The following is a 22,353-nucleotide window of genomic DNA, read 5'->3' as shown; positions in this document are numbered from 1 at the left end:
AAATAAATTCATATCATGTTTTTTTATCAGTAGTAGGAACAAGATAAAGATATTATCATGAAAACAGTTTCAGTGCAATTTGACATCTGAATGCCTCCCTATCAAGCAGTAATTATTTATCAAGTAATTATTATTTGTAGAAGTTATACTTACTGCATTTTCAAAATCATTTTTATAGGTCTTATAAACTACAGAGTAAATGTTCAAAAATTCATCTGTGAATTCACTGTTTATTTTGCAAAGCCCATACAAAGTGTTCGCTGTTAAAAGACAAAAGAAGTGAATGGTTAGCAGTAATAATTTAAACTTATTCCAAATTTTTACATAGTAGTTAAACCTCATCTATTGTTCCACCATTATTCTCACTTTTAATCATGCAATATAAGCAGTATTAGGAAGCTTGCATATGAAAGTTATAGCTACCAAAGATTTAACTCTTTAACTTGTATAGACCTTTGTAGCATTCAGACAATATAGAAGCCATTTGTTTATAATGTTCTTTATATTATCAAGCTTTCCTATTTCATTCATAACTAGAGGTAAGCTTGGGGTGGGCATCTTGATAGCTGAAATGAGTAATCTGCAAAAGACTGGGGTTTACCTAGGGTAGAGATGCATAACCCTGATCTTCAAAGGCCACAAACGGATCTAATTTTCCAGGTAACGAAGCTATTCAAATTAATCTATTTCTCAGACCAAATGTATGCAAACATACTTGATGAATATTCATTTTGTATATCCTTAAAAACCAGGTCTTGAAGGCCAGACTAAGATGTATACAGGTTTTACCTATGGTGACCTCATAACAAAGAAGAACAGAAGATCTTGGCAGATAAGTAGCATTTGGTCAAAACATAAGAAGGTAAGAAATGCCATGCTGGGTCAGACCACAGGTCTATCAAGCCCGATATCCTGTCTCTGAAAGTGGCCAAGCTGGATCTCTGATCTAGGAAGAACCCAGCAACTCCCAAAGAGTAGATCCATTTCTTGTTATCCATTCCCCGGGATAAGCAATAGTTTTCCCTATGTCTACTTGGCTAATAATTGCTTATGGACTCTTTCTTCCAGAAACTTATCCAAACCCCTTTTAAATGCAGCTGTGCATTTAAAAGGGGTTTGGATAAGGGACTGTACAGTAAAGTACAGTCTTACTTGGCACAGAGCAACAAATTCCACAACTTGATTGTGTATTAACTAGTGAAAAAAATATTTTCTTCAGTTTGCTTTAAATCTTTTACCTGTTAGTTTCATGGTGTGTCCCCTAATCTTTGTACTATCTGAAAGAGTAAATAATCATTCCCTATTTATTTGTTCCACCCCACTCATGATTTCATAAATCTCTGTTATATCCCTTCTCAGGCATCTCTTCTCCAAGCTAAAGAGTCCTAATCCGTTTAGTCTTTCTTCATAAGGGTGCTTTTCCATCCCCTTTATCATTTTTATTGCCCTTCTCTGAATCTTTTATAGTTCCAGTATATGGGTTGTTTTTTTTTAGATGGAGCAACCAGATCTGCACACAGAACTCAAGGTCCAGTTGCACCATACATCTATGTTCAGGATAATGATACTCTTAGTTTTGTCCTCCATTCCTAACTTTCTGTTTGCTGTTTTAACTGCTGCCATGCTCTGAGCTGAGGATTTCAACGTATTGTCCACAATGATTCCTTTTCCTGGATGGTGATTCCTAATATGGAACCCAGCATGGTGTACCTATAATTTTGATTATTTTTCCCTATGTGCATCACTTTTCACTTGTCCACATTCAATTTCATCTGCCATTTATGGTCCACTCAATCTGCCTATTTATGCCTGCCTATTGTGCTGTCACAAGTATTTATTGATCTGTGGTATTCTCCTTTCCTTTCTCCCTCCCCCTGCCACTAGCAGGACTCTGTATCTGTTTCATGCATGCTTTAATTCAGCCATTATTTTCATTCCTATAATCTCCAGATGAAGTCTTTCCAAGTATCCCTCATTTGAAAAAGTAGCCTTTTGGGCTTCCCTTTCTTCAGCTTCATTCATATGATAACCGCTTATCCCTGAGCTTTTCATTCTATGGAAAATGCTGCATTCTGGTACTCTATTGAAGCCTGTTAGATACTTGAATGTTTCATATACCCCATTTCCCTTCCTTAATCTAGAGAATACATCTTTAGCTCATTTACTCTTTCTAGGCATTGTTTATAGTGCAGGCCATGTTTCATTTTGGTGCTCCTCCTTTAAATTGCCTTAACCTTATTGATGTCTTTTTGTAGATGTGATGTCCAGAACTACACACAATACTCAAGGTGGGGTCTCACCAGAGACTTGTACTAATGATGCCTATCTTTATGTATCCAAGTATATAGTAGCTTAACCAACTGTTTTTATCACACTGACTGATTATCTTAAGGTCGAAAATTATCCTAAAATCTAGATGGTCAACATCTAGCCAGCTAGATCTAGGCCTTCAATTTGACTCCTCAAGGTTAGTTGGCTAAACTTAGGTAGCTAGCACTGAAAAGAGTGTTAACCAAATAATTACTCCCCTAACCCCAAGAACACCTCCAGAGCCATCCACTTTTAGATTAGCTAAACCTATTAACCGCCTGGTTAAGCTCTTTAGCTACCCACTAGATCCTGCTGAAAATCGCTCACTTACTGTTTGCAATTCTAAATAAATGACATTTTAAAAATGATTTTCAAAAATGAGAATGAAATATGTTTTTCAGCATCCTAAATGAATTCCCTGTTTGAAGTTCTGTGAAAAATGATTCCCAGTTGTTGTACTTATGCTGTAGAATAAGGTCAATATTCCACTTGCTTTGATACCCAAATGAAATAGTTACAGTAAAGTACAGTCTTACTTGGCACAGAGCAATAGTCCACATTGTCATCTGTAGGTAAGCGTTCTATGCAGTTACAGTTTGGGTTACTCGAAGGGATACTGCATGGAGGATAACTTTTGCATAGCGTAGGAGGCCAAGAATATCCATCTTCACAGGAACAAAGCATCTTATTATGTGTAGCTTCACATACTGGATAAAAAAGTTGGATTTCAGACAAGTTACACTAGCATTGCGATTGTATCAAAGCACCAAATATGACAAAATATACCCCCTTTGCCAGTATTGTATGAATTCTACAATGAATACATATGCTTTCAGAGTAAGGTTATGACTTACTGATTGTTGTCATTGGATGGATAATGGATATACATGGGCACTTTTACCACATGTACTTCACGGCTAGATTTCGTATTAGCTTGACATGAACGTTAAGTAGGTACCTGGGGGGGAGGGTTGGGCAGGGGTAAAAATGTATAGCAATTGGTTAATAATGTTGGGTTACGGGATTGGGGATATGGAAGAAACTGTATATCTCTAATCCCATCTGTACTGTTATAACATTTCTATAATAAAAAATTGTTTATACAAAAGAGAAACTACCTGGGTAATTTCTCTTTGAAAATTAAGTAGCGCAAAGTGCGCATGCTAAAAGTGCCCGCATACTTTGCATTTGCTATTTGTACAGATAACCAAGGTGGGGGAAGGGGCAGATAACATGCATACCTTTGGAAATGCCAAGTACATGTGCTGATTTCCTTCCTTAATCTAACACACTCACAAGACAAACTCTTCTTAACCCATTATGTCCCAAAATTATTTTAAGAGGCTGTCCTCTAAATAGGACACTGGGACATAATGGATTAATTCAGCTACGTGCAGCTTTAGTCAGCTGGAAGAGGGAAAATTTCCAGCAGGCCGGTTTACTTGGCTTTGAAAATCACCTTCCACTTTCATTAAATATCAGTGAGGACCTGTTTTGCTAAAGAGTTCCCCTTAAACATAAAATGGAGGAAACCCATTGATGTAGTAGATCTCTTCTGCAAATGAGTTTGAACTGCATTCCTTTTGAGTGTCCCTTGTATTTTATAAAATATACTTCAAGTTCAAAGAGAATGTAGTGCTCCATGTTTGGGTTCTTCTCCTCTTCCTCTCCTGAGACTGTGGGTTTGGTAGCAGGCAAGTTACAAGGGAGGGTTCAGGCAGGAAGGGTCCAACAGACTTGATTTCAAACGCATAATGCGCAACCAGCAGAAAAGCTGCAGGCAGGGCTAGTTACTCAGTCTCTGTTCTAGTTTCCCCCAAAACACGGGGACCATTGGTTTCTTGGAGCTGTACTTACCTACAGATCTGGGAATACTGGCTCAGTCCAGCTAGTAGTGGCTGCTCTACAGCACATTGGTTCACTTACTATGACAGTGCTTCGGTGTGGGCAGATACCACCAGCCCTTTGTAGATAAAGCTGCCCCTCCTGGTCTTGTTATTGGCTGGCCCTCCCAGCATCTTCAGTGGGATGTTCCCCCTAGAACAGATTTTTCTTCCTAGGTCCAGGCTCCTCTCCTTTAGAGAGTCCCAGCCAAGGCTGGATTCCCAATAGGAACAGAAGATCTGTGTTTAGGGCAGCATAATTTTGGGAGTGGCCAACTTCCTACCACCTTACTCCCAGTGGACCTCTCATCTCATGACCTTCTTTGGTCTGATTCCCTCCCACCACCCCTCCGCAGATTTCAGGCCTCCCCTGCCTCTGCTATGAGGCTGGTGGGGATCACAGGCCCATCTGATGGAAAACTGGAGGAGCTCATTAACGATCTCATCATAGCAAAATTATGTGCGGAAAACTACTCAAAGCTGCAATTTTCCATGAAATTTAACTACACCTCACAAAGGTATAGCTAAGATTTTTTTGTAATAAACTCTACAATTTTGCATGGACTTTATCATAAAAATAAACCCCATATTAATATTATTTAAATGATTTAGTGTCATGAGAAAAAAAATGCATGGTACAACTCATTTCCACAAGCCCACCCACAGGTTAGGACATTGACCCCCATGGATTGTTATTTGTTGAACACCAAGCTCTTGCTGGAGTTATGCAATGTTTGCTCGGTGATCAAGTTTAAGAACCTTCACGAACTGCTGAATAGAGGTAGCACATCTCTTCCTTTTCACTGGTGGCCTTTTCTGCATGTTCTCAGTCTTTCTGCCTATATCAAAGGAGGTGTAGTGCAAGTCTCCTGATCAGCTGTGGCTCTGCCTATAAAGAACTGGCTTTTAATCAAGGCAAGAAAATACTGAGGCGCGTAGCTGTGACATCTATGCAGCACCAGTTTTCAAGTGATAGACATTTTTCTGGATAATGTAACAAGAGCCAAAACCCATATAATGATCTTTTTCGGATAACTGGAGTTTTTGGATCTTGGAACTTTAAATAAAAGGTGTTCAACTGTGTGCGAATGTTTTCTGTTTCATTCATTCATAAGCAAACTGTTTCATTGTGCTTTTATTTTTGATATGTAAACAATTATACAGTATTTTATTCATAAAAAAGCAACCGATGCGTGAGTGTGGGGAGAACAGTTTACTGGAAAAACCCTTGCAATTCATTCTTGCAGGGTACAGCTGTGTGTTGACTCACCGGTGGTTAAGAGAACCTGAGTAATATTGAGAGATCCATCGCGGGCCAGGATAGGGTTACTGTTCACCCTGTTCAGAAAGCCTTTAAGATCCCCTGTAGTAAGAGAGTTGGGGAGGGTCACCTCAATATCCAACTCATATTCAGAAACGTAAGATCTTACATCTCGGTCTGTGGTAAAAAAAAAAAAAAAAAAAAAAAGAATCATATCAATGCTTTCCTTATGTATTTTCTTTCCCTTTCCAGTTCCCCTACTGAGCTTAATTCCATCCGTCCTAATGAAACAATCGGCTAAGTACCATAAGCCGACTGTGTCCCCTCTTATGAAGAAGAAGGCATTTGAAAACGTGGAGGGGAGATGGATTGTCTATGATGGAAATTTCCCTAGTGTTATAATTAATAGCCATGCATGTATGTTAAGGCCCTGAGGACAGAGGAGTACATGGGCATTTCTTGGAGAGGCAGAGATGAATCAAGATGAATGAGCAAAGAGTAGATCAGTCACCAGCATATCAATTACCTAAATCATTCTTAGGCATTCATAAGCATTTAAGAGAATTGTTATTCAACTTGCCATTCGGACCAAGAGCATACACAAACCGAGCTGATCCTGGCCACCACTGTGCTGCTTTGTATTAGGAAATATTTATGTGCTTGTAAGGGAAGGAAGCAGTTATTTTCTCTGTGGGTAAGCCAGCAAACTACATGGAGGGGCTGAAAATGCTTCCCTCCCCCTTAAGAACATTCATCATAGTTTAGGGAAGATGAATGTATTCTGTACATTGTTCTAAACATACAATAGTTTAGACTTAACCTAGCTATAAATTCATCTGATTCCATGATCCTCATTCTGTACAGCAATCCGTGCAAGCTAGATGAGATTGCTTCTCAGTCATTGTTCATTAAAAGTTAAGAAAGCAAAGTCTCTTGTTACTGAAATAAACACAGGGAGAAGACTTTTCAAAGCCATTTACTCAGATAAATGGATATTTACCTGGTGTGGTGAGAAATATATCTCACACAATCAAATATGGGGATATAATAGCCAGCCAGAGATATGGAGGGCTCTGTAAAGAGGATGTCGGATATAGTACCACTTTAAGAAAAGAAGAAACAGAACAGAAGTCTGCTGGCAGTAGTAGTCCGAATTAGAAAAGGAAACAGGAAATCGCTGGAGGCTGTAGTTTTAAGAAGTCTTAACCTAAAGCCAGTTAGGAAGGAGAAAGGAGGTGGAACTCGCACATTTTAGCTGTGGCCATTGCAGTATTTGCCTTTTTTTTTAAATTTAAAAGCTGTTTTTTATTATGTAGGTATGTGATGTTGTTTTATCTATTTTTATATGATTTTATGTTTTATGTTCTGTACATCGCTATGGATGATTCTTTTGAATCTGTAAGGCGATTCATACATTTTATTAAATAAATAAATACTTTTTGTGTCCATCCTAGCACTGGCAAATGTTCCCTCTTAATCCTTTACCACCTGTGACACAAGTGGGGTTACGTGCATTATTCTATATCCGTGCTCCCTTCTATATGTAGGGAAAGCAGACGGTGAAGATCAGAATTATGAAACAGTGAACACTGAGTGGCTCTATTGGTATAGCATTGGCAGGAGCAATCTCATCATTTAGATGAACTCCAATTTTTTTTTTTTTTTCCAGAAGATTGAGATTGGGAACAGAGTAAATGATTTTAAGCACATTTCTGTTAAGAGTAAAACAGTGTTGGCTGTGGATCTTTTGGGCCTAATGATGAATCTGAATGGGGGAAGGAGTTTTTGTGAAAGACTCTTTTACAAGGAGAACTAATTTTTTTCTAATTTTTGTTTTTTTTAGCTGTCTAGGCCCTTTAAGTAGAATTTCTCAAACATAAGTGATTGGATTTATTCCTTGAGGAGTGTTTTAATTGACAAATAGGTTCAGTTATTATTTATTTATCTCCACAACTCTGGGCAGTTTACAATGTACAAGCAAACAATAATAAATCCCATTTAACATACAATAAAATCAGTTCTATATGAGCAGGACCAATACATATCTGATAGCCAAGGTTGATTATTTCCTGTCTGTGGATTCTCTATATTTGTGGTATTCACTTCCAGTCCTCATGGGCAGCAAACTAAATAATAGATTTCATTTATTTTATTTATTTTATTTATTTATTTAGAAGTTTTTATATACCGATGAACATTGGGAACATCTCATTGGTTCACATTAAACAAAAATTAGCAACAAACGCTTTACAGTGAAACAATGAACAAATGAACAAATGAATATAAAGATAGGGTGACATAGAATGTTTTATACATTATAGCGTAGGGAGTGTATAGTATGAGGAAGTTAATCATTATTTACAAGAATATCATTATATACAAGGATATCATTATATCCGAGAATATCACTGGTTACAGGAAAGTCAAGATATACAAAGGGGAGTAGATTTTGTGGGAGGGGGTAGGGGTCATAGGAGGGAGGTGTGTTGTTCAGAGTATGTTTGAAAAGGAAGGCTTATAAATCCTGTTTGAATTTTTTTGGGCATGCTTCTTGATGCAGTGATGGGGGGAGTTTGTTCCAAAGGGCGGGCGCAGCTAATGTCAGTGCCCGAGCTTTAGTGGAGCTGAGCTTAGAGTCTTTGGGTGAGGGGATATGCAGTGTCGCTTTGTGTTGCTGTCTAGTAGGTCTGTTTGTGTTGAGAAATGTAAGGTGTTCTTCTAACCAGTGCATATTTTGGTTGTGGAGGGCTTTATGGACGAGGGTGAGAGATTTGTAGGTTATTCTTGCAGTGACTGGGAGCCAATGTAGGTGTTGCAGTACAGGGGAAATATGGTCGCGTTTGTGGGTGTTGGTCAGGATCCGGACAGCAGCATTTTGGAGTAATTGGAGTGGTTGCAGCGTGCTTTTGGGTAGTCAGGAGCAGGGCATTACAGTAGTCAATTTTGGATAGAATGAAGGCCTGTAAAATGGTGCGGAAGTCACTGAGGGGTAGAAGGGGTTTCAGTTTCTTGAGTAAGTGAAGTTTGAAGTAGCAGGCTTTGATAGTATTGTTAATGAATTTTTTGAAGGTGAAGTGGTTATCGATCGTGATGCCGAGGCTGCGCACATGTTGGGAAAAGGCATTGGTGGAGGAGGGGGTGTTTGATTGGAGGGGTGGGGAAATGCTTTGGGGAGCAATGTAGAGAAGCTCTGTTTTGGCAATGTTGAGAGCAAGGAAGTTGCTTGTCAGGAAAATGTTAATAACCGAAAGGGTGGAGTTCCAGGTTTCTGTGGCTTTGTGAAGTGTGTCATGTACAGGTATAAGGATTTGCACATCGTCGGCATAGATGAAGTGCGGGAGGCCGAGTTTGGATAGAAGGTTACAGAGGGGGAAGAGATAAATGTTGAATAAGGTGGAGGAAAGGGAGGAGCCTTGTGGCACACCTTGTGCAAGGGGGATTGGTTTGGATGTAGAATTGGCTAATTGGACAGTGTATTGCCTGTCCTGTAAGTAGGATTGGAACCATTGTAAGGCAGAGCCTGTAATGCCAATGTTGGTAAGGCATTCTGTTAAAATTTTGTGGTTGACCATGTCAAAGGCCGATGAAATGTCAAGGAGGATCAGGATATGTGAAAGACCTTTATCAAGGCTTTTGAGGATGTAGTCAGATAGAGAGACGAGTAAGGTCTCAGTGCTGTGATGCAGACGAAAGCCAAATTGTGACTGCGAGAGAATGTTATTTTCGTCAAGGTATTGGGTTAATTGACGATTGACTGACTTTTCTAGGATTTTGGCTATTAGGGGCAGGTTCGAAATGGGGCGAAAGTTGGCGGGGTCAGAGGGATCGAGTGTGGGGTTTTTTTAAATGGGTCTGATAATGGCTTGTTTAAGGTTTTTAGAGATGATGCCGAGTGTGATGGATCTGTTGATGATGTTAGAGATGGGCTTGGCAATGATGTCAGGGATGGAGAGGAGGATTTTCGTAGGGATGGTGTCTGATGGGTGTGTGCATGGTCTCATTTTCTTTATAATGGATTCGATTTCCAATGAGGAGGTAGTTTCTAGTGTGGGTAGCCCTGCATTGGTGTTGTTGATGATGAATTCAGTGGATGCCTATGTAGTGGGGAAACATGACATAATGTTGAAGATTTTCCTGTGGAAGTAGATCGCTAGGTCCTCACATTTGCCTTGATCGTTTGTGTCTTGTGAGGCATTTGGGCTGGATTTTGTTAAGTTGTTTACTAGTTCAAAGAGGGCTCGAGGATTGAATTGGAGGATTCTGTGTGCGTAGAAGTCTCTTTTAGTTTTATTGATTGCAGTTGTATATATGTATGGAGGAAGGATCTAAAGGTAGTTAATTGTGAAAGGGTGGGATTTTTGCGCCAGTTCCTTTCTAGTTTTCTGAGGTTGTGCTTCATAGAATTTAGTTCCGTGGTATACCATGGTTGTTTTTTGGTTTTCGCTGGGTCGATAACCCGGGTTTGCATGGGGCAGAGCTTGTTAGCTATAGAGTTGGTATATTGGTTCCAAGAGTTAAGAGCAGTTTCTGCATCAGTTAAGTCAATTTTGGTGAGTTCTGTAGCGATGGCTTCCACTATGTCATCTTGGGTGCAGTTATGCCTGAAGTGAATGTTTTTTTTGTTGGATTGTAAGGGTGTGGAGGAGTTATTTATAGTGCAGGTAATGTCAATGCGGTAGTGATCGGACCAGGGGATGGGGGAGCATATGGGTAGGTTGGATTGGATTTGGGTATTGGTGAAAATGAGGTCTAGGGTGTGACCTGCTTGGTGTGTGGGGTTAGTTATAAGCTGCTTGAATCCTAGAGCGTCTAGGGCAGATAAGATGGCATCACAGGTGGGTGATATAGGAGTAGTGTCAACATGGATGTTAAAATCACAAAGGATAATAGCAGGCGAATGACAATTTATGTGTTTGGAGATGTATTCAATTAGGAGTGAGGGGTTCTTTTCAAGAAGCCCTGGGGAGGCGTAGGCTAGGCAGATTTGCCGGTTAGGTGCAGTGAAAATGCTGATTTCTAGTTTGGGAGGTGGGGGGATGGGTTTGTGTGAGATTTTTAAGGTCTTTTTAGTTGCTAGGAGGAGACCGCCTCCTTTTTTTTTGGGCCTGGGGATAGAGAATATATCATATGTTTCAATCGGTAATTGGTTGATGAGGACGGTGTCCGTATCCTTTAGCCATGTTTCAGTAATGGCTAGAATGTCCGGATTGTTGTCTCTAAGTATGTCGTTGATTAGGGAGGTTTTTTTGGAGATGGATTGGGCATTTAGGAGGAGGATTGTGAAGGTAGTAAGGCCAATTATTTGTGTAAAAGGAGTGGTCATGATAGGAAGAAGGTTTCTGTGACGCTCTCGAGAGAATTTGGGGAGGGGGTAGGTGTCTGCCAAGGGATAGTGTTTGATAGAAGGTATGGGGAACGTGTGCATGGTTGTTGTACAGTGGGTGATGGAGAGGTTCCAGAGGGGGAGGGAGAGTAAATGTGGAGGGCGGGGGGGGTGATTGATGGTAAGTTGGGAGACAGTAGGGATGGGACAAGAGAGTCTCTTTGGCAGGCTTGTATACAGCAGTGTGAGGTGGCGGGAGGTAGCAGTCATTTAAGGGATACACAGATAGGAGAACTCCTGGGAGGAGCACGGCAAATTGATGATGTAAGAGTCCTTTTCGGGAGAGAAGAGATATTGATGATCCCTTAGGGATCATGGACCGAGGGGTGTATTGGGAAGTGGTTAATAGTCCGGGTTGGACCTCGACAAGTTGCAGTGGGTGAGTCGTCGAGTTGAAGCCGACTGAGATGGTGTTGCGAGGACACAGGCAGGGATGCACGAAGGGGCGCACAAAGGGGCAGGCCCCTTAGGTCGCGCTCCTTTGTGCGTGTGGCGCCGCTGAAGTAAGCCCAGATTTAAAGGGCAGAAAGGCCGTCCTCCCAGGCGTTGGGTTTGACGCGGCTCCCAGCCCTGGATTGGTGGGTCGGAGCGCAGGGAGGGTAAGTGGGCGGCACGGAACGTCGGCATCGGCGTGGTCCTTACTTTCTCTCTTGGTCTCTTGTTTATCTTAAGGCAGTATACATGCAAATCTATCTCATGCATATTCATTATCAATATCCTGAAAACCTGTTTGTGGCAATCGAGGAATAGACGTAAATACCACTGCTCTATGCTAATGTTAATAGTTTTGTGAATGCTTTTTTTTCAAATTGTTAATACAATGCCTCATTATGAAGGAGCAGATTGGTTGGTATCATGTGATTGCCCATTTTGCAAGTTTGAAACCCTGTTGAACTGCAGGTCATTTACACATGCCTGTGAATGATTAATGATGTTCATTCAAGGAATAAACCTTTGTGAATGGCCTCCTAAATGAGGGGTTCTCATCCCAGTCCATGGGACAGACCCAGCCAGTCAGTTTCAGGATAATCCCAATGAATACACATGAGAAAGATTTACATACAGTGGAAGTTTTACATGCAGATCTATCTCATGTATATTCATTATGGGTAGCCTGAAAAACTGACTGGCTGGGTGTGTCCCAAGGACTTGGTTGAGAACTCCTGTCCTAAATTACTGGGTTGAGATCTCCTGTCCTAAATTACTGATTACAGTAGTGGCCAACTCTGGTCCTCAGGCATACACAAGTCTGATTTTCAGGATATCCACAATGAATATGCATATATTTGCATACAGTGAAGTCAGTGCATGCAAATTTCTCTCATGCTCATTTTTTATGGATACCATATAAAACAGATCTGTTTGTGGCTCTTGAGAACTAGAGTTGGCCACCCCTGTTTTATTGCAATGTAGTATTAACTGGCTGGTAGTATCATATGACTGCCTTTCTGAAAATTTGAAATTGGGTTGTGTTGCAGGCAGCCTGTAACTTTGGGAAAGGCATTCTTATGGATTTCATTCTGTTCTTGATGTTTTGTGAACACTGCTGTGAAAAAACTTTCTGTGAAGCTGTTTGTTAATGTTTGTCAGTATATAATAATGTTGTCTTAAGTATGCTTCCCAGTTTATGTTCTCTGTGGCTTTTATTTATATTTAATAGTTTTGTATTTTGTGAATTGCATAAAAAGAAATCTCTGAATTTTCTATAGGTTAGGACAGGTAAATCCAAATAAACGATGATTTCCCCCGAAGTAGACTTCTCAAGTGAAACACAGCATACATTGAGCACTTTTGTTTGTGGGCATTGATTAGAATTTTATGCCTGTTGGGACCTGTCTAGGTGATCTGACTTCCTTCTGCAAACAAGTAAAGCAGTTAAAGGTTATGTCATAGCCCTCTGAGGCAAAGAGTCTCCTTTTTAAATTATAAGGCTTATTAGACACAATCCTTTTACTGACATGTAGTTTTTCAAATTATTTTTAATCAGTTTGTATGGACTCTTGTGTTTGTTTGCCTTTTTTTAAATTATATGTTGGTTATCTAATTTGATTTGTGTTTCATCTGTTTAATTTATTGGCTAAAAGTGTTATAATAAGTTTTATAATTTTGATTACTTTTTATATATCAAAGTACTGTTGATTTAAATGTAACTAGTATACTACTCTATTAGCAGTAAGTGGGGGAAGCAGGTGAGGTTTGTTTTACTTAGAGAGAATGGGATTCTCTTTTAATGGCAGGTGGGATGGCCGTGGAGACAGAAACTGTGAGTTGCAGGAGATTGCCAAAGAACCAAAGGCCAGACAGTGTGAGATCACGGCAGGTCAAAAGCGACTGCTTCAGGTGGAGATATCCCAGTTAGGGAACTGGAGAGCATTTGGTTGAGGCTAACAGAAAAGGAGATAGCAGGGAAAGATGTTTGGTAACAGCATAGATTTTATGCCAGCCTTTGTTTAAATGCCTGTTGTATATGTCTGAAATGACCCTGGTGCCTCAGTGGTACAGAATTTTGCCATTATCTGTGAAGAAACAGAGGCTAAAGGAAAATGTTGCTTAAGTGCTTGGCCAGGTGGTTATTTTATTGATCAAGTGCATGATAAGAGCAGGTCACTGGAGGAGGTCTATCATAACTGAATTGATTGGCCTGGTTGATAATTGTTCCACTCAAGAGCAGCAAAAGGAATGTACAGGATTTCACATTGCACATACTTTTATCCTCAATAAAAAGAGGCATTCCCAGGGTGTGTTTAGATCAGAGGAGTAAAAGAGCACACAAACATCTTGCACAAATAGGAGGTATAAACATATGCAGACACTTTTAGCACATGTTTATGATAGGCAATTTTCAAAGGGAAACTACCCAAGTATGATAACAATGTGCATGCACTAGAAGTATCTGCATCCATTGGCAACACCACAGGTTATTAAAAATTGACCCCTATATTTTTATGCATTTTTCCATTTGTTTTAATTATTCCTGCACATGTTATAAACCGAAGTGCTTAGTGATTTTATCTCTAGAACCTCGGTATATAAAAAATGTTAAATAAATAAAAAATAAAATTTTACCTCTGTTTAATAGCCACATTTAATGGTGTCACATTCTTAGCCACATTTAATGGTGCCAGTTTGAATGACTAAGTAAATCCCTATTTACTGAGACACTACTCCAGTTCCTGGTTGTTTTATTTGTTTTTTGAAACTCCCAGGAAAGAAAACAGGATATAAATCACAAAATGTTTTAGAAACAATATTAAAAATACAACCAGATCAAAAGGTCCCAGTGGGCATGAAGAAGTCTACATGTGAAACAGTAGATTGACATATTGATAAAGATACAGAAGCATGCAAGATAAACTACAAGAAGAACATTCATACTTAAAAATGCTGACAAGTAGGAGGGTGATCCATAAAAGACAATTCTCTTCATTCTGAATAAAGTTTGGCAAAGATAAGAGCATTACAAGTGGCTCGAATGATTTTTCTGCTCTTTGTTTCTCAAGAGGTTGAGGCCACTAGTAGTCTTTCCCCTAGTACCATGTGGTAGGATCAAATTTTATTCTTTTATAGATTATGCTCCTACTTGTCTTTGCTGCAGCTGATGGTTTGCGGGTAATTTTATAACAGCCTGCATAAATTTATGGGCTGTTATTCTCCTAAGTTACACCAATTTTAAAAGCACATGCACATGTGTATATTCACTCTGAAAATTATCCCACAAAAACTCTACACACACAGTTACACCTGCTACTTTGGGGAATAATTAGGAGAAAATGTACCTGCATGCTTTTCAAAATCACAAAGTATACACATAAATGAATATCTTTCCCAGACTCCATCCCCCTGATTGCTTCTCCCTGATAGATTGTAAGCACATATCAGCTGGGCAATTTTCAGAAGGGCTATTTCTGCAGGTAAAGCACTGTTTTACCCCCAGAAGTCCATTTGAAAATTATCCTTCCTAAGTGCAACTATTGTAGCTTTTTGAGAATAGTTGAGAATAGAAAAGAACATAAGAAATTGCCATACTGAGTCAGACCAAGGGTCCATCAAGCCCAGCATCCTGTTTCCTGGCAAGTACCCAAACACCAAGAAGATCCCATGCTACTGATTTAATTAATAGCAGTGGCTATTCCCTAAGTCAACTTGATTAATAGCAGTTAATGGTGTTCTGTCCCCAGCAGTGGGTACATGTTTGTATCTGTATATACTGTAGTTTAACAGTGTTTAGTGCAGTCCTTCCTTCTGAGGATTCTTGATACTGAAACACATTTTGTAACCCATGATAAAAGTCTGTGAGCCTTTGCCCTTAAGAGAAGCTCCCTCCCCCTCCACTTTCTCTCACTATTGGAAGAGCCTGAATGCCCCTCAATCTAACTTGAGTCTTCCTAGGTGCCTTATAGGCTCAAGGGACTGTCCTTCATGCTCCCCCTGTGTCACATGGTTCTTAGGCTTGCTGCCATTGGACCTTGCCCCCCTGCTCCCAGCTTGTGGAGGTGTTTCCCTTAGCAGCTCTCCACGAGAGCCCAGTCTTGCTCAAGCCTGCTTCAGAGTCAGCAGTACTCTGTAAAACTTGCTGAAATGATCGAGTTTTTACCTTTTCTCTTACTGCCTTCTTCTGAAGACTAAATCAGCCTCATATCCCTCATACTTCCTATCTCTACCATAAACCAACTCCTGCAACATGAAAGACTCCCTTCTCTCTCCTGCTGCCCTGTCTTCAGTTACCAAAGATCTTTGCCTTGAGACTCACATTTGAGATGCAACAATTGTAAGTAGAATTTACCTGTACAATAAATAATTTCAAACTTAAAGAATCTTTGTCTTGAGGACTGATTGGAGAAAAAGTTTAGCTGTCTGGATAGCAAACTTGGATGTCTGTCTGATCCAGAATAAATTGAATTTTCCTCCAAGAACTTATCCAATCCTTTTTTAAACCCAGCTATACTAACTGCACTAACCATATCCCCTGGCAACAAATTCCAGAGTTTAATTGTGCATTGAGTGAAAAAGAATTTTCTCTGATTACTTTTAAATGTGCTACATGCTAACTTCATGGAGTGCCCCCTAGTCCTATTATCCGAAAGAGTAAATAACCAATTCACATTTACCCATTCTAGACCTCTCATGAGTTGTTTCTTTCTACTCAACACCACTGGAGGAAATCCTGCTGTGGGATTGTGTTATGAAATTGATCTGAGCCTGATCAACTCAGATCAAATAAGGTTAATGACATATGTGAGACTCAGCAGGATTGAACACTGACCTTAAAATCACAGATCAACTTATTACTGTTTGCAGGGGTAATAGAGGGTGTCACTTAGCTAAACTTAGATGAGTAAAAAAAATCTGTCAGACAAGAAGACCATAGAGAAGAGCAATGTCCCTTACATATGCTCATTATTGCTTTTGAGCATTTACAGATGTAAATTTTTAAGTGCTGAAATCATGAGAACTATCAGGCAAGAATCTGGGAGCTATAAACAACACCCAGACTCAAAGGCAAAACATGGAAGCAAAACTAGGGTCCAAGAAAGCAGGACTGATATCACATAGGAGGGGGATCCCTTCTGCCTCAGGCAGGCTTGCTAGCAGTTGCCAGTGTTAGATTTCTCATATACAATATAAATGTAAGCAAAGCTATGAAAGATCAGAACATTACACACTTCAGTAGCCATTTGACACCTTCGATCCTAAGGAACATCAAAAGGAATATCGGGCTGATTTTAAATGGCTGGCGGGCGTAAAAAACAGGGGTTACTTGTGTGGTCGGGCCTTGTGCGCGCTGCGCCTATTTTAGAAGGGGCCTGGCCACGCGTTATGCGCAGAAGAGCCGGACCAAAGAAAAGGGGCGGGGGGCGGGGCTGGAGGTGGCCAGTACAGCAACCATTTGCCGCTGTTTGTTGTTTGTTTGCTGTTTGTTGTTTGTGAGAACAATCACAATTAATACTACTGTATTAATTGTGATTGTTCTCCTGATCTGATTATTGCAATCAACAATTTAGTGTTATTTATAGCAATTCTCTCAGTCTAATTATTCCTATAAGCTAATAACAAATCCATTGTTACTTTTATTTGGCATTGAGGTGTTTTAACCCAATGTGTATGAAAGAAAGGAATATTAAGGTAAGCCTTGTCAGATACTGATGCAAGCCCTGTCAGTTACAAGTTCGAGATGAGTTACAGGTGATCCTAGTTTCTTGATCTGAACCAAGTACTAGCAGGGCCGGTGCAAGGGGATTAGGTGATCTATACACCTTGTGCCTTGTGCCCCCCCGTTACGCACTCCCCTGATCACACTGCCCCCCCCCCCCCCCCCACCTTCATGCCACCACCGTTGGCCCCGATTGTGCTGGGCCACGAGCAATTTGGGCACTGTTCACAGTCGCGCCACCCCCAAGCTTGGTCCCGATCGTTCTGGGCCATGAGCAGCTGAAAATCTGCTCTTCCTCCTTGCCCCACAAGGCTTACACCATCCCTAATGGTTGGCGCCCTAGGCCCAGGCCTAGTTTGCCTAGTGGTTCCACTGGCCCTGGGTTCTAGGAGTGGAGAATCTCTTTCTACATTGTGAAATGAAAAGTGATATAGAAATTACAAGAAGAGGTAGGGGGAAGATAATCCAGCAGAAGGAGGGGAGAGGATGTAGACACCAGATGCATGTAGTCCCACACTTAATCAGAATCTTGGACTTGTCCATAAAACTCGTCAGTGAAGAAAACATTTTGTGGTGTTTGCTTTTGATGTAGAAATGGAGGACACAGCAAAACATTTTACATGGCAGAGCAGAGCAAGAGCCCCCAGATTACTTCTTCAGGTCTAGATTCACCCTCCCAGCAAACCTGCGTATTATAATGGATGAATGGAGAGCACCGGTCCGTAAACTCACGGGTTCAGTGAGCTACTTCTCCTGGTAAGGGTTCCCCATGAATTGAAGACAGGAGTAGTGGAGTCATCATGGCAGTGGTGGGGATCCACAAGTGCTCCACTAATTGTTTCAAAAAAAATTGCCTCCTGCCCCTGAGTCCACTAGGGTAAGAGTCTGGTATTCTATAGGTCCGCAGATCAAGGATACAGGAAGAGAGAGTGCAGGAGAGGGTGTAGTTAGACCTAAGAAGAGTCCACCCACAGGACTTAGGTCTGCCAGTTTTCCCGGACATATAGTGCAAGTTTGTATGGCATGGCCAGTTTGTCCACAATACATACAGAGGCCCAACCTCTTCCATGTTCTTCTTTCTTTTGACGTAGGGTGGCTGCGGCCTAGTTGCATAGGTTCTTCTTCGCCAGCAACTGGACCCGAAGGAACAGACCTAGGTGTAATCTTAACTTGAGTTTCACCCGGTCTCTTGAACCTTGTCACAAAGTCGGTGATCAATTCTTGTTGCCAACGTCACCAGTTCTGCCAAGGTCTCACGCATCTCACGAGCTGCCAACTCGTCTTTTAAACAAGAATTCAACCCCTCAAAGAAAAGGGTCCTCAGGCATTTAGGGTCCCAATAAAATTCAGACGCCAGTGTCTTGAATTCTATGGCGAAGTTTGATAAAGGTTTCCTACCTTGCTTCAGATGAACCAACAAAGATCCTGCATTAGTATGCCGGGCAGGGTCATCAAACTGACCTGAACAGTTCAAGGAACCCAGCAAGGTCATGTAGAATAGGATCATCGCGCTCCCACAGTGAAGAGGCCCAAGCCAACGCTCTTCCGACCAGATAAGACAAGATGTAGGTGGTCTTCGCAGATGCTGTAGGAAAATTATTAGGTTGCAGGGAAAAGTGCATGCAACATTGGCTGATAAATCCTCTACATTTCCACACTTCCCCTGAGAAGCGTGTTGGAGCAGATAGAGGTACCATTGTCTTGATTTCTGGCAATGTAACTTCTTTACCTGTGGTGGTTGGTAAATTCATCTGTGCATGCAGCTGGTTAAATGCAGCAGTCAAATTCTCCAGCACGTTCTGCTGTTCAGAGATTCGCTGGGCCAAGCCTGGAATGGCCTGCAATGTGGTGAGCTGAGCCGACTCCATGGAGTTAGCAATCTGTTTTGGTTTACCAGTGTTTGGGTGGATTCCTGGATACTGTGGCAGGTGACCACACCCACGGGGAGGTGCCCTGTGGAGAGCCACAGTACTGGGCTAGACTCGGGATGCACAAACACAGAGTTAGATCTTTTATTATACAGCTTGTAGTATACCACCAGAGGTGGCAGTAGTGAGATGATCCAGAGGTAGCAGTCCAGGGACCCTCGGCAGAGGGAACCCGTCTCACCAAGTTGGTATAGGGAGATTCCGTGTAGGTTTCCCAGCACAGCAAAGCTGTGGATGAGTTAGACTGAGAATGAGATTACTCACTAGATGGTAGCTGTAAGGCTGGCAATTCCACCAGGTTGAAGTAGATGGTAACAGGCACCGATGCAGGGAGAGCAGGCCCTCGAGGAGCGAGTACCTGATCCCAGTAAGGCACCTGAAAGGAAAGCAGAGGGCCTCCGAGAAGCGGGTATCCAGGTTAGAGAATACCCCGAAGGGTAAGGTAGAGCTTCCAGTGGCAGCAGGAAGTGGCAGAGTAGCGTAGACCGGACGAATCCAATCCTTGCTAATTCAACGAGCTAGCAAACAAGTGAAGGCTAAATACAGGGATGTTGTGACGTCACTCTAGGGGGAACGCCCCCGAGGTTCGCGCCATAGCTGGAATAAAGACGTGGGTGGCACGCGCGTGCGCATCCTAGGACGCCCTTGGGAGGAACATGGCGGGAGGCAACGCCATAGCCGTTCTGGGGATGCTGGAGAGAGCGGCTTGCAGACATGGAGGTAGCCATCTTCCCAAGGCTAGTGGGGAGAACAGAAAAAAAGCTTCTATAGATCCCTACATAAAAACAATATATTAGCAGAATACTTAACCTAAATCATACATGCAGAACACAGACAGACCCTCACCAAATACAGAATAAAGTGATCATAAAGTAGTAATACAAACGTGTAGACAAAACCTGAACTGTAGACCATAACAGGCCAGACTATGTATGCAGTGCAACAATGGAAAAACAGAAACATTATAATTCTTCATAAAACATCAAACAATAAAATCAGGATATATAAATCATTAATAGAAGTAAAAACATACTAATAAAAAGAATATTTCAAAAAAAGCTGCAAAAAGAATAACATCCAATAATACAAAACTCATATAAATTTTCCAAAGACCAATAAATTATTTCAAAACAGTAGTCACATACACACCCAATACGTACAACTTTAAAAAAAAGATAAAACCCTTGCTGTCCATACCTGAGATTGTTGTGTCCGTCGGTCTCAGACAGCTTCGACCTTTGTGCCTCACCTTTCTTCCTTCTCTCTCCTCAAGCCTTGGAAAGTTGGCTGCCACCGTGTCTTCATGCCGCTCTACCCGGTGTCCCCAGATCGGCAATGGCAACAGCGTTCGCCATGTTTTCTGAGGGCCTCCTAGGGTGTGCGCTCGCACACCACCCATGTCTTTATCCACGTCATGGTTGGGAACCTCGGGGGCGTCCCCTCTGAGTGACGTCAGCACATCCTGGTATTTAGCCTGCCCTTCATTTGCTAACAAACTGAGTTAGCAAGGATTGGAATGCTCCGGTCTAAGCTGCTCTGCCGCTTCCTTGCTGCCGCAGGAAGCTCTCTCCGCCCTTCGGGGTAATTCTACTTTAATTTGGGTACCCGCTCCTCGGGGGCCCTTCTGCTTTCTTTCAGGTGCCTATCCTGGGATACCAGGTACTTGCTCCTCAAGGGCCTGCTCTCCCTAATCTGGTACCTGCCACTCTACAACTTCTGCCTGCCAGGACTCCAACGATACAGCTTCTGCTTCAGTGAGTACTAATCTATCAGTCTATCTCAACTACAGCTTCAGCGCTCTACATCCGGGACTTGTGCCTGTTCATCGCGCTGTCTCCACCTACTCTAGAGTGAAAAGGGTCCTCTCTGCTGAGGATCCCTGGACTACTACTGATGGAGCTACCTTCTACTGCTGTCCGCTTCCCGGGCAGTGCCACTGTACTGTACAATAAAGATCAACTGCTCTGTATTGCGCATCTAGAGTCTAGCCTAGTACTGCAGTTCCTCACGGGGCTCCTCCCTGTGGGAGTGGCCATCACTGCAGTACCCAAGAATCCACTCCAACACCTGGACCACCCCCACCATCCTGACCCCCCCAAGACTTGCCAAAAGTCCCTGGTCCAATGAGGGTCCTGGAGCAATTTCCTGCACTCGCGCTGTCGGCTGCCAGTATTCAAAATGGCACCGATAGCCTTTGCCCTTACTATGTTACAGGGGCTACCGGTGCCATTGGTCGGACCCTGTCACATGGTAGGAGCACAAGATGGCACTGGCCGTCCATTGCTGGACCACCAGGGACTTTTGGAAAGTCTTGGGGGGGTCAGGAGGGTGGGGGGTTTAGTTAGTTTTGTTTAAATTCGCTCCTTAAGATGGGGAAAAATTTGGTAATGATATGTTGCATTCGTGGGGGTTCGCCATGCGTTTCGCGGACCCACGAATACAACGAATAGGAACCTATACGTTGTGGAATGCGCATTCGTTCAAAACGAATGCACAGCCCTAGCTGTTGCTCCTCCTGTGGTCCAACACCACGCATGCCCAAGGCCGATGCTTCCTCTTCCTGCCACGGTGTGGAGGACACGCTGTTCTTTTCTCTAGCCATGACTACATCGCCTCTACTTCTTTCTGCCTGTGTAGACCTACTACTTTCTTTTCCAGTCTGCGCAGGCAGGAAGGAAAGACCATGCTGTCATCGCCCCCAGACCAGTGGCACACTAGGCCACGAATGAGCAAACATTTTGAGCCACAGCCCCCCCTTTCCATCAGTACAATTTGTTGAGCCTCCCACCCACAAAAATTGAGTTACATTATATCTATCTATCAATCTATATATATTTATTTTATTTTTATTTATTTAAGGTTTTTATATACCGGCATTCATGAAATGATCACATCATGCTGGTTTACAAATAAACAGGGGTGCAATAAATACATCAAAAACATATGTCAAATATATGTCAAAGTCTCTCACCAACCAATCAGCTGTTGAACAGTTTGCCAAATAGCAAGCAATCACACTGCCAGCCAGTAGCTCAAAATTCCAGTTTTGATTCTCTTCAGATTACTGAAAGAAGCAAATACACACAAACACAAAGAGAAGCTGCTACAACATCACATTCGGACAGGCACCTCACAGTAAAGCAACACAAACTCCTTCCACTACCAGACACATTGTGAACTAACACACAACTCTGAAAAAAGACACTCAAAATCTATACAGCAAACCTAAATAGTAGTAGTACCAAAGACTCAAACAACAAGAACCCTACCTGTGAAAAAGCAGCACTGTAAATATTACACTTAGTCCCAGAATACAAATACACCACTTACTGGAGAAATGAAACAAACCTGATTGCTCTAGATCCCTACTCAGACTCTACATGCTAGCAGAATCTCTCACTTTGATAACATGCACAGAGCAGAGACTTACCCTCACC

The 22,353-nt window shown here is 41.9% G+C and overlaps 1 protein-coding gene across 1 annotated transcript in view; it reads right to left on the bottom strand.

Annotated features, from left to right (window-relative positions):
* LOC115088099 (adhesion G-protein coupled receptor F1-like) overlaps positions 1 to 22,353 on the bottom strand; it is a 206,144-nt gene that overhangs the window by 75,615 nt on the left and 108,176 nt on the right. Inside the window, exons 4-6 of the mRNA XM_029596054.1 lie at positions 5,464 to 5,631; positions 2,847 to 3,017; positions 154 to 260 (exon numbers count right to left, since the gene is read on the bottom strand). Of these exons, the coding sequence (XP_029451914.1) occupies positions 154 to 260; positions 2,847 to 3,017; positions 5,464 to 5,631 (446 nt within the window). The remainder of the gene's footprint in view (positions 1 to 153; positions 261 to 2,846; positions 3,018 to 5,463; positions 5,632 to 22,353) is intronic.

The sequence above is a fragment of the Rhinatrema bivittatum genome, chromosome 3 (assembly GCF_901001135.1).
Source record: "Rhinatrema bivittatum chromosome 3, aRhiBiv1.1, whole genome shotgun sequence".
Classification (NCBI taxonomy): Eukaryota; Metazoa; Chordata; class Amphibia; order Gymnophiona; family Rhinatrematidae; genus Rhinatrema; species Rhinatrema bivittatum.
This window is presented reverse-complemented; position numbering and strand designations above follow the sequence as displayed.